This window comes from Sordaria macrospora, chromosome 5, assembly GCF_033870435.1.
Source record: "Sordaria macrospora chromosome 5, complete sequence".
NCBI lineage: Eukaryota > Fungi > Ascomycota > Sordariomycetes > Sordariales > Sordariaceae > Sordaria > Sordaria macrospora.
Genome location: NC_089375.1, coordinates 837,277 through 848,545, shown reverse-complemented (window position 1 = coordinate 848,545; position 11,269 = coordinate 837,277). Strand labels below are relative to the sequence as shown.

Here is an 11,269-nt window from a genome sequence, read left to right as displayed (position 1 = left end):
CCATTTCGGTGCGCGCCGCCTGGATTTGGGTTTGGTATTGGTATTACCTACTTATTGGAGAGAGAGTGGCAGAGAGAGAAGCAGACGAGGGATTGCTGCTGGATAGGAGTGTCTAGAGATTTGGCAATTGAAACTTGGAAAGCGAGAAGTGAATCGGCTACCTAGAGGAGTTCATCGAAGTATTGTATTCGGTCCAGCATAACAGTGGGCAGCAAATCCAAGATATTGGATCATGTTGAGGTTTTGAAGGGGAGAGAGCTGTAGAGAAATGTATCTTAGAGCAATGGAACATAGTAGCAACCTAGATCAGACCATCCACAACCTAGCTACGAGAGGGGTGATAGCAGTAGCAAGAATAGAAATAAAGCAAACGATGGTAAAGCAGGAGAACAAACAGATAGGACGTAGCGAGGATGGGGACATGAGCATGGTAGACAGCCACATAAATTTGCGAGCACCTCAGTCCTCTGAGCTGGGCATTAAGAGTCCTTACTAGATACCATTCTGTCATTTGAATCTGCGGCAAAAAGGGATATGGTGTGTAATAGTGCTGGACATGGCACCCGATCCGATGAAGCGTTCACGTCCTTGTCAGCCTGGCCGTAGTTTGTCTTGTCGTGAATTTGGTCAACCCTGGAGCCTTCGTAGACCAAGCTGAACTTCCTCAAGACCACTTGTGTCCGAGTTCATCCAAGTAACCTCCATGAAAGAGCCAAGCCCGCCTGATGAGCCTGGAATCGTTTTCAATATCGGCCACATGGAACCAAACTGATCACCATAAGATCCAACTAACCATATCTAAGCCACGATGGCCCCATCCCCTCCCCTGATTTCCCGTAGAGTCTCGGCCCATCGCCAAGTACAGTCGGCAAAATAACAGCTCAAACTTCGGCTCCCAAGTCGGCGAGATAACGGTGTCCAGCATCCTCGATATGGTGTCCACTGCTCCAAAGTCCCACCAGGACGCTGTCGATCACGACTTGCCGAGGGTGATGGGCCGGATGTGGTGAGTTGCGGGCTTCGATAGTCGATCGTAAAGTACCGGTATCCTCGAGCATATCCGATCTTCGTCTTCTGTTTTGCCCGTCGTATCTTCATTGTCGCCCGGCTGCTTCGTCGTTGACGATCCCTTCAAATCAAAGTCCGCCACCCCTGTTGTCCTGCCTGCCTTCCGCAAGAAATCGATCCTCCTGTCGTCGGGGCTGTGGCTGTCACTTCCTCTGGAACCCTTCTTCTCTTCGGTGATCTCCTTTTAATTCGAAACCCCAAGTATAAACATATCCTCCTGCAAACTCCAATTGTTCGATTAAAGAAAGGCGCAGACAGCATCATGATCTGGACGTGCGGCGCTAAGCATTATATATAAACGTTGTATTTCGTATCGGCAAAAGACGGAACCAAGCTGGGTTTAGTTGCCAACGAGCATGGAACCCTATTCAAGTGCACTGTATTAGCTTTTTTCTAGAAAAAAAAGGATCTAGAAAAAAAGGATCTAGAAAAAAGGGGGCGACGAGATGTGGGAAAGGGAAAGGGAACTGTACCGCCATGAGAACACAACATATGCTAACATACGGACTTAACCGCTCGCCTATCCTCGCGCACTTCCAGAAGATGCCCATTATGCTGTTGTTGCAATGTCAGCAAACCCTTTTTCTTTTATCCTCACTTCTTCTCCTCTTAGGCAAGCCATGTCCAGTTTCCCCGAGCATGAGGCCGTCAAGGGCACAGAACGAAGAGTCACCGCAAAAAGGGGCAGGATAACTCACCCATCCTTGTTCCGGTCGAGGATCGCGGGGAAGATCTGATGTACGTATGTCGAGGTGCAGACGAGGAGGATGATGACTAGGAGCAGAGATTGGAAGTTGAAGAGCGCGGTCTATGTGGGCAGAGGTGGTTAGCGATGGTGCGACGGAATGGGATGTGATGGGAGGTGATGCGCTAGGAGGGTTTGGCTGATGACGTTGCGGGTGACATACCATGATGGGCGCTTTGGATTATCGGACAGGCTATGGTACGGTCGTCGGCGAACAGAGGTTCTCGAAATTCTAGATGTGTAAAGAGTGTTTGTATCGTCGCTCGTGAGAATCGCGTGTAGAAATGCCGTCGTGAAGTTGGTGGTTACGTAGGTGTAGTCAGCAGCCAGTTGTGGTGTCCGTTGATTGCTTGTGAAGGAAGGCCAGGGTGTCATAGCTCCTTGGGCGAGGCTGCCGAACGGGGATTTCCACGAGGAACTTTCAGCGCTGCTAGGGGATGTCGTCCAGCACCTCACGCCCCGGGCGCGCACAGCTTCAGCTCCTCGCTCTTTGGACGCGACTGCAACATGATTGGTCGTTGGACACCATACCGCCTTGTGGAGCCACTGTTACACAAGGCAGGGGTTCCAGGCGCCCGTTGGGGGCCTTGGGGGCCTTTCTTAGTTTGGCATTTCAGAGCCTCATCATCCATCGTCATCGTTTTCCACTTTGAACCAGTCCTCCAACAAGACGCCAAACTCGGGACATATGAGGCCGAGCTGAATGTTCTTACACGTCGACTGAACCTAAATACTTCAGTCTACCACAGTCAACCTCCCAACCGCGCGTCGCATTCTCCCAGTCGCCGAACTATTTGCGCTCCACCACTCAACGCGACAAGGCTGATCGAGTTCTCGACCCCGCGCAGCTTGAAGCTTGAGAACGCATCAATCGTCACTTCGAACGGCTTTGGTCTATTTGACTGGACCTCTGCGCGCTCGCTCAACCAACTCAGCATCCTGATCCTCTCGAAACCGAATCACCTCTACGAATCGCATCGAATCGTACTCGCTCGACTGCGACCGCGACCTTCTATCACCTCCATCCATCCACCTCAACCTCTCTAATCACCACATCACCACCCTCACGCCGGGCCTCAAGCCCACCACCACCCGCCCATCATGGAACCCCGCGCCCGCGCCGGCAAAAATGTCGGCAAAATGAACTTTAACCACAACGAGCGTACGTCTTCCCCTCTTCCCTCTTTCCCCTATTACCCCCTTCCTTCCCCATTTCATCCCCACATACTAACCTCGCCTGTTTCCCTCCACAATAGTAGCCCAACTCCTCTACGGCCACGGCGACCTCAAAACCCCGCTCCCGGAAACGGTGCGCGTGCTGGACGAGCTGATAACCGATTTTATCCAAGGCGTGGGGTTCGAAGCGACGCGGGCCGCGCACCACGCCGGTCGACAAAAAGTCAAGTTTGAAGATTTCGAGTTCGCCATGCGACGCAACCCACGGTTCATGGGCAAGATCCAGGAAGTTTTCGAGAAGAAGAAGGAGATTGAGGCTGCCCGCAAGAACTTTAATATTGAGGATCAGCTGATGAAGGATGCGGATAAGGAGGAGAAAGAGAAGGAGAAGAAGGGGGACAAAGGGGACAAAGAGAAGGGGGGTGATAAAGATAAGGGGGAGAAGGGGGAGAAGGGTGGAAAGGAAGGGGGGGATAAGGCTAAGGGCCCCGGGTCAAGTGTTTCGGGTTCCGGAACAAAGAGGAAGAGACAGCAGCAGAGTGACATGTTGGAGGACGAGGAGCTGGATGAGTTGGATGATGATTTGGATGCTGAGGCGGATATTGGCACGGCGTCGAAGAGGAGGTAGGATCTCCTTGGGTGGAAACGTCGTTGATATTAATTCGTTTTTGGTGTTGGTTGGTCAGATCCGGATTTTTGGTGGAGAGTTAGGTGGTCCGGTCCGGTCCGGTCCGGTGGATGGATGGCATGAGAAGAAAGAAACAGAAGGCTGAGGGCAGCATGGCATTATTTCATTTCGAGAGAATATGCATAGCAAGGCGTTCAGGAATATGGATATGGTATGGTTAATCAGGTTGGTCAAACATGGCGGTTATTGCCATGACTGGTTGCGTATAGGTTCTGGAATTCTATTAATATCTCTAGACAACACAAATGCTTCCTTTCTATGGTATTGGTATCATCAACAACATCCCTCTCTTCCCGTCAGCCCTTCCTTCGTTCACCTCACTTCTTTGTTTCATTCAGATCCAGGTCGTGCCCAGTTCCTCTTCATCATACTGTTGGTTTCCCGTTTCTTTTCCCTCTCCCTTTCCCATCCCCTCCCCCTTCCCCTTCCATATCCCCTGCCCCTCAACAAACTCATCAAAAACCCCCACCGGAATCTCCCCCCCTTTTCCCCCTTCCGCCCCATCTCCTTTCTTCCCAGATACCCCCTCAAAACCCACAACCTCCAACCCCTCCAAAACCTCCCTCATCATCTCCCACTTAATCCCAAACTTAGTACTCACATCCCGCCTCGCCATCCTCATCTCCGGCCCAACAACCGTCGTCTTCCCCTTCACCTTCCTCGCCCATCCGCCATTCATCCTCTTCCACTGCGCCACTGTCTGCTTATGCTCGGCCACCTGCCTCATCAGATCCGCCATTGCCGTCCGCGTCGCCTTGAGGATCGCTACTGGTGGGTCGCGGTAGGCTTTTGAGGATTCTTTGGTGAGGAAGAGGCAGCCTATGAAGTAGGGGAGGTCCTTGTTGTTTTCATTTTGTTTTTTGTCGGTATTGGTAGTGGTAGTGGTAGTGGCAGCAGCAAAAGCAGCAGGAGTCGGCTTGATGAGTAATGCCGTGCCTACTAGGTTTCGCTGGTGCTTGTCTAGAGCATCTTTGTGGGCTTGGACGGGGTCGATGGACTGGGAATTTTGGTCTTGATCTTGGTCTTGAGAGGAAGATGATGTAGTAATGGTGGAGATGGACTTGCAATGCGCCTTGAGCATGTAGTGGGCTTTGGGATAATGAGTGTACAAAAAGTTGGATACTCCTTCGCGCCAGTCGGCTTTGGCGCTGCAGGCGAGGATGAGGAGGGTGCCGGGAGGAGGAGCGGGGGAGAAGAGGTCGGTGTCGGGGCGGGGGACGAGGGTGAGGCGGTGGGTGGTGAGGGGTGGTGGCTCTTTTGAGGGTAGTTGTGGTTTTGGTTGCGGTTGTGATTGTTTTGTTGGTGTTGTTGGTGTTCTTGTTGTTATTATCTTTGGTGGGGCTTCTTGAGGCTCTTCGGTAGCTGTCATTGCTTGTTGCGGTGTCGACTCTGATGCTAATGATGAGGTCTCTATCTGAGGAGCCTCTTTCGCCGCCGTCTTATTTTCTGCAAGATCATTTCCCACCTTAACTTCATCCTCACTTGGACCCGATCCAATCTTGAGATCACTCATTCGACTGCGCAACCGACCCTTCCTTTCGACTCTTCCCACTGGTACTGCTCCAGCTTTGTTGGAATTCGGTTTCCTGTCATCAATTTCTAGCCCTTTACTTTCCTGGGTCTGCTGGCCCTCCCGATTCTCCAGAGCCTGCTGGGCCTCCTTATGCTGCTGAGCCTCCTCAGCCTGTAGAACATGTTGGGCCTGTTGAACCTGCTGAGCTTCCTGAATCTGCTGAGATTGCTGTTCTTGTTGACCCTGCTCAGCTTGCTGTTCCTGAACCTGTAGAACCTGTTGAGTCTGCTGAGTTTCCTGAGCTTCCCGAGTCTGCTCAGCCCACTGAGTCTCCCAAGCTTGCTGTTCCTGTCCCTGTCCCAGTCTCAGGACACTCCATCTCTCGTCATCACCACTGATGATCTCCGCTTTCCGTTCCCGTCCTACCGGTGCCGCCATCTCCAACACTTCGAACGGATCCGGATCTGGATGTGTTGGGAGGGGATGTATTTGGGGTAGACCCTCCTCGGTCTGCTGAGTCTCGTGAGCCTGTTGAGTCTGTCCTTGTCCCTGTCCCTCTCCCCAGTCATCCCATCCATCATCACCGTTGATGCTCTCCGCTTTCCGTTCCCTTTCTATCCGTGCTGCCATCTCCAATCTTTCGAAAGGATCAAGATCTGGAGCTGGATATGTGGGATCTGTGGGATCTGGATCTCTCAAGAGGTAATGCGTCAGGGGTAGAATCGCCACATTAGGTTCTTGTTGCTGCTGTTTCGCTTGTTGCCGTTGCTGTTGATGTTGTGACACCTCCTCATCCCAAAAATCGTCACCCCAAACATCCTCCCCCCATAGTCCTTCCATATCCATATCTGCACCAGCACCAGTACCAACAACCCTCACTCTCACCCCCTTTGTTCTTGTTTCAGTCCCACCTCTTCCAACCCCCTCCCCCTCCCCATCCCGCTTCCTCAACCCCTCACCCAGCCTCTCCTCAACTCTCCGCTCCCCCTTAACCTTCCACACAACCACCACCCTCTCCCTTCTCCGTTCCTGCCGTTCCCGCCTTTCCTCCCGTCGCAGCCTAACACCCACTCTCTCCCCCTCCTCTCTCGCTCCCATTTCTACTTCTAGATTCACCAACTTCCTCTTGACCCTCGTGATCGCCAGCTCCAGAATCCGCTGCCGCTTTTCCCTTTCCAGGAGATCTTTCACTTCCGGCGTCCTTCCTTGGCCCTCTTCCTCCAGCCCTGTCCTGGCTTTCACTAGCTTTAGTTTCTGCTCCAGCTCCTGTTTCTTCCGCAAAAGCCCCTCGTGTTTCTCCTCAGCGTCCATCCGCCGCTTTTCCAGTTCCTGCTGCTGCTGCTGCGTCTCCTCGGCCTGAATCCTGCGGTTTTCTATTTCTTGGCGGATCTGCTCTTGGTCACCGCTTAGAAGCCATTGTAAGGGACGGGCTTTGCTGGGAGAAACTTTTCGGATGGGGAGGGGGGCTTCCTTTGTTGTTGTTGCTGTTGTTGTTGTTGTCGTCTGCTGCTGTGTGGCTGCTGAGCTTGATGAGTTTGAGCTTGAGGGGTTGTTATTGGTGTTGCTGTTGCTGTTGCTGTTGCTGTTGCTGTTGCTGTTGCTGTTGCTGTTGCTGTTGCTGTTGCAAGATTTGCGAGGGGCAAATTTTCGGATTACGAGAGGAGCTCCCTGTGTCGTCGTCGTCGTGGCTGCTGAGCTTGAAGCATTGCTACTGGTGTTGCGCTTGCTGGTGCGGATGACGAGGTTGAGTGGCGTCTTGAAGAGGCGGAGGTTGGTTGCTGGTCTCATTTTCTTTTGGTGAATTTGACCTGGTGCGGAAAGGATGGGACAGATGGTGGGGAATGAAGAGAAGTGTTCTAGAAGGTGGGAGAGGAAGGAGGGATGATGACAGGGCAGTTGAGAGGAGGAGAGAAATGTAGGTACCCGTTTGTGGGCATAGGAAAACAGGGAAAAGGGTAAAGAACGACTTCGGTGAGTGAATGAGTGAAGGTGAACTGAAAAACAATGTGTTCAGTACGGCAGCCGAAGGACAAGTGAGTGAAGTGAAGTCGTGGAATCGATATCGGCCGGATCAATTGTAGAATCAGACTGGTGTAACCTGAAAGGGAAGGACCGATGCCGCTCGATGCCAAGACGCTTCCCCCTCCTCTACTGTGTAGCTGGTGTGTCATCCGATGTAACTCTGGGAGGCTAGCCTTTTGGGGTTGGAGGGAGAGCCTCAAACACAGCTCTGGACCTCGGGATAACAACAGTCCTGGTCTTCGCCTGTGCCTTCTTCGTTATCGTCGTACATACTTCTGGGTTGTGGTGCGGTTCAGTGTTGGGGTCTTTCCTCAACCTTCTACTTGATAGGAAGGGGAACATGAATGGGGATGACACAAGTTCCCGCTTGCCCACCCCCCAAGTAGTGGTCGCCGGACTCGTCCCTGTCGTAATCAACTACGACCACAAGCATCTCAAGGCCTTATTAACTTAGCATTAGTACGAACAGTGACGAGACAAAACAAGCTGAAAAACATACATCACCGCATCGTTGCAACCTAGTATTGATGAAACACAGTGACACAACTCAGAGAATCAAAATAGGGAAAACAATACCATATCATTCCTCTATGCATCTACTACAACTACCACTACCAACACCGATACACACCCAATGCTCTTGCTCTTGCTCATTGCTCACCACTTCTAATGAAATTTGTGACCAAAAAAAGGGAACGGAACGGACCAAAACAACCTAAAAGACAAAAAAAGGCAAAAAAAAACAAAAAACAATCAACCCATGTACTCTCTCAGCTCCTCCGACTCTTCAAGCTGTTGCTTAAACGAGAACGGCGCAAACGGCCATCCGCCAAACTCGGCGAACTTGGAGAAGGACTCGACCCACGCGAGACGCAACGAGTGAAGCTATTATTCGCGCAAAACCATTAGCATATGCTCCCCACCAATGATGTATGAAGAAAAGAAGAGACTTACCATAGCAGACACACCCTCCATGATGATCAAAATGATAACACTGAGGACAAAGAACATGGCAAACGCAACCACAAGGAAGATAGCACCGCCAATACCCGTGGTTTCCAGCGCCTTGGCCATGGTCATGGACCAGAGCACGGCAGAAAGCTGCTGATGCGCAAGAGAAAGGGCCCAAAGACGGAGGTAGGAAGCAGTATGGGAGACGCAGTTGAGGCAGAACTCTGTTTTTTTGTTAGCACGCTATTATCAACCAACACCAGAAGACGGGAACTCACCGATAGTATGAATGACCTGGTGGATCATCACCTCACCAAACTCAAACTCCTCATGCTCACCATCACCATGGTCATCATGGGTAAGCATGGCCGCACCCTCATAATCATCACCCTCGTCACCGTGAACGCCGTTGGTGTGACCGTTATCGTCATCATCATCCAGAGCACTAACACGAGATCGCTCGCCAATACCGCGATAGCCCTTGGCGCGCGCCCGATTGTTTTCCCAACGGAGATAGAACGGCTTGAGGAAGAGGAGGATGGGAACCTGGATGACAGCCAGCAACAGGAGAATAACCTGAACTGTGGCTTGACCAGGGTAGAGAGCGATACCACCATCAAGGGTGCCAGGCTGCAAGAACATGTAGATCAACATGTTCAAGAGTCCAGGAGGCTGCTTGCCAGTGCCGAACCAATCGACCGACCACTTATAGATAATGCAGAGAACGAGGTAACCGAAGATGGACTGGAAGAAGATCATGCCAGGGACGAAGTTACCCCAGATATCGATCGGCTTCTTGAAGTGACGGGCGTTGATGTACGAGAAGCACAGCGAGTAGGTCATGTGGGCCCAACCCAAGATGATAGACATCTTCATCTTGTAACTGTTGCTGAAGAGCAAATCGTTCTCAGTACCGTGCCAGCGCCAGTCGAGACCAAAGGGGTAGCGGTAACCGTTGGGTTCGCGGAGCTCAGCGTGGACCGTGTCACCATTCTTGTAGTTATCGGGGACAACCCATTTCCACTGACTGTCGAAGAGCGTCATGGACTTGGAGAACACATCGTTGTAGATGAGACCGGTGTAAACAGAGAAGATAGCCATGACCAGAGCGATGTAACGACCATAGTACACCATGGCGAAGAGCTCGAACGTGACCTTCTTCAGGGGCTTCTCCCAGTAGATCATGGCGAGGGCGGCGCAAAGCATGATGACGGCATGACCAAAGTCACCGAACATGACGGCAAACAGGAAGGGGAAAGTAACAATAACCGGGATGGCAGGGTTGACTTCTTGGTAGGTAGCAGTACCGTAGGCGTTGACGATTGTTTGGAAAGCCTCGGTGAACTTGTTGGTCTTGAGGTACGTAGGAGGGGTCTTGTTGGTCCGGATCTCGTTGATAATGGACGGAACCGAAAGACCAGCCCTATTGTTGACATCCTGCAGAGTAGACCTGATGAGTGGCAGGTCGTTGGTAGGACACCAACCCTCAGCAATCAACGTCCGGCGAGCCCGGTCGTACGAGAAGAGGTTGAGAGTGTTATAGACAGCCTTCTCCTTGCTAACGAGAATCATCCAGGCCGAAAGCGACTGAGAGATCTGAGAGAGCTCAGCCTCGAGCGTCTGTTGAGTGTTGCGAAGGACGTTTTGGACATCGTTAAGTCTGGCGTTGACCTCGTGAACTTGGTCCCGGCGCAGATCGCTGTTCTCATCGACATTGTACACCTCGGCGCCCATGGACTCGGAAATGCGGCGGATCTTGGCGAGGATCTCCTTGCCGTGGGCAAAGATAACGAAGACGTTCTTGAGAACAGGCTCGTTGGTGGTGGGATCGACCAAAGGCTCGGGGATCTCGGCCTGGTTCATGTAAAGGTTACCACGGAGGGTACGCCAAAGGATGCGCTCAAAGGCAGCGACGCGGTCTCTGCCGATAACACCGGCGACGAAACCGATGTTCATGCCGGAGAAGGAGCGCTCGACATCGGCGGCGGTGTTGTGCTGCTCGACATCCTGCAGCAGAGGGGCGTCGTCGTTGTCGGTGGATGCTCTAATCTCCTCGACGTTGCCGTGGGCGCGGTCGAAGAAGCCGCCAGCCTCGCGCAGGACCCATCTCGATTCGGTCAGCTCGACCTCGCGCTTCTTCAATGTTTCGTAGCTCTCGTTAAGAGAAGAGACGCGCTGCTCCAGGCTCTGGGCATGTTCGGCAAGTTCGTCGATCTCGGTGGTGGTGGGCGGGGCGAGGGTGTCTACGTCGAGGTCGAGTTTGCGAAGAGGGATTCCAGCCTTCTCCATCTGGGTGTGAAAGTAGCCTTGGCACACAACGAGTTAGCGATGATGCCATGTGGTTGGTCTTCGAGAAAGAGGACATACGCAGTTGGCGTTCGACATTGTCGAGGCGTCTAATATCTTGGGTGAATGCTCTTTGGAAGGCACTGAGTTCGGAGTTGAGCTGTATTGACAGACACTGTTAGCAACCGGTGTTGGTGTTTGGCGGTGTTGTTGACGTTGTTGACGTTGGTGTTGGTGCTGGTGGGTTCTCGTGATGTGGTGACAGGACAGGGCAGGGGAGGACTCGGGATGGGATGGCATTACGTCTCTGAACTGGACAAGCCCCAGCTCGCCCAGGGCGTTGCAGACTTCGCGGCCGATTTCGTTGGAAATGTAGAGCTGGACCAAGCTCATGTCCGCCGAGCGGAACGGCGTGTCCTGTTTCGGCGCCATCTTGGATGACCCGATTGAAGCGGAATGCTAGGTGTGCAACTCCGAGTCGTTGTTCGTAGGTAGGTTTTGTTGGTGGTTTGGTTTTCAGTTCCAGGTTCAACTTGCTACGACGTCGGAGTCTCCAAGGCGTCTCGGGTCAACCTGGAGCGCTGCTGCACTGCAGTGGTTCGCTGGGAGGTCACAGGTGGACCATGCGTTCGTCGCCGCGCCAGGCAGTGGCCACTCAAGTTGTTGGGATGCTCGCCGCATCCTTGCCGCCGCCAGCCAGTCACACTTCGCTGACGCACGCTTCGGCCATCATTGCCAGCTGCTGGAAGTGGCAGATATCACAGCGTCAGCTGGTGACTTCAAGAAGCGCTCACCTTACCCTAACCCTGGATCCAGTACT

At 52.6% G+C, this 11,269-nt stretch overlaps 4 protein-coding genes across 4 annotated transcripts; 1 reads left to right on the top strand and 3 right to left on the bottom strand.

The window, feature by feature from the left end:
- Positions 1–918: 918 nt before the first annotated feature.
- On the bottom strand, positions 919–2,192 carry SMAC4_08444 (uncharacterized protein). Its single transcript, XM_003347392.2, has 4 exons — positions 1,977–2,192; positions 1,767–1,876; positions 1,537–1,623; positions 919–1,220 (listed from the first exon to the last, which is right to left on the bottom strand). The coding sequence occupies exons 1-4, from the start codon at positions 1,977–1,979 to the stop codon at positions 974–976; spliced, it is 447 nt and encodes a 148-aa protein (XP_003347440.1). The 5' UTR covers positions 1,980–2,192; the 3' UTR covers positions 919–973.
- Positions 2,193–2,421: 229 nt separating this feature from the next.
- Positions 2,422–3,662, top strand: SMAC4_08443 (uncharacterized protein). The gene is made up of 2 exons (XM_003347391.2): positions 2,422–2,975; positions 3,070–3,662. Exons 1-2 carry the CDS (start codon positions 2,915–2,917, stop codon positions 3,615–3,617), a joined length of 609 nt encoding a protein of 202 aa, XP_003347439.1. The 5' UTR covers positions 2,422–2,914; the 3' UTR covers positions 3,618–3,662.
- A 349-nt stretch (positions 3,663–4,011) lies between these two features.
- Positions 4,012–6,978, bottom strand: SMAC4_08442 (uncharacterized protein; the record flags this gene model as incomplete). The annotated part of the gene is made up of 1 exon (XM_003347390.2): positions 4,012–6,978. One exon carries the CDS (start codon positions 6,976–6,978, stop codon positions 4,012–4,014), a length of 2,967 nt encoding a protein of 988 aa, XP_003347438.2.
- Positions 6,979–7,741: 763 nt separating this feature from the next.
- On the bottom strand, positions 7,742–11,020 carry SMAC4_08441 (uncharacterized protein). The gene is made up of 5 exons (XM_003347389.2): positions 10,753–11,020; positions 10,531–10,609; positions 8,442–10,469; positions 8,167–8,387; positions 7,742–8,097 (listed from the first exon to the last, which is right to left on the bottom strand). The coding sequence occupies exons 1-5, from the start codon at positions 10,879–10,881 to the stop codon at positions 7,966–7,968; spliced, it is 2,589 nt and encodes an 862-aa protein (XP_003347437.1). The 5' UTR covers positions 10,882–11,020; the 3' UTR covers positions 7,742–7,965.
- Between the last annotated feature and the right edge of the window lie 249 nt (positions 11,021–11,269).

Excerpts from the sequence above, each read along its gene's own strand:
- SMAC4_08441 (XM_003347389.2), bottom strand. The coding sequence starts at position 10,881 with ATGGCGCCGAAACAGGACACGCCGTTCCGCTCGGCGGACATGAGCTTG. Across the intron at positions 10,610-10,752 it reads GGCTTGTCCAGTTCAGAGAC|CTCAACTCCGAACTCAGTGC; the intron begins GTAATGCCATCC and ends CTGTCAATACAG. Across the intron at positions 10,470-10,530 it reads CAATGTCGAACGCCAACTGC|GCTACTTTCACACCCAGATG; the intron begins GTATGTCCTCTT and ends TTGTGTGCCAAG.
- SMAC4_08444 (XM_003347392.2), bottom strand. Across the intron at positions 1,624-1,766 it reads CTCGACCGGAACAAGGATGG|CATAATGGGCATCTTCTGGA; the intron begins GTGAGTTATCCT and ends TTGCAACAACAG. Across the intron at positions 1,221-1,536 it reads TGTGTTCTCATGGCGGTACA|AGGAAGTGACAGCCACAGCC; the intron begins GTTCCCTTTCCC and ends GAAGGGTTCCAG.
- SMAC4_08443 (XM_003347391.2), top strand. The coding sequence starts at position 2,915 with ATGGAACCCCGCGCCCGCGCCGGCAAAAATGTCGGCAAAATGAACTTT. Across the intron at positions 2,976-3,069 it reads GAACTTTAACCACAACGAGC|TAGCCCAACTCCTCTACGGC; the intron begins GTACGTCTTCCC and ends CCTCCACAATAG.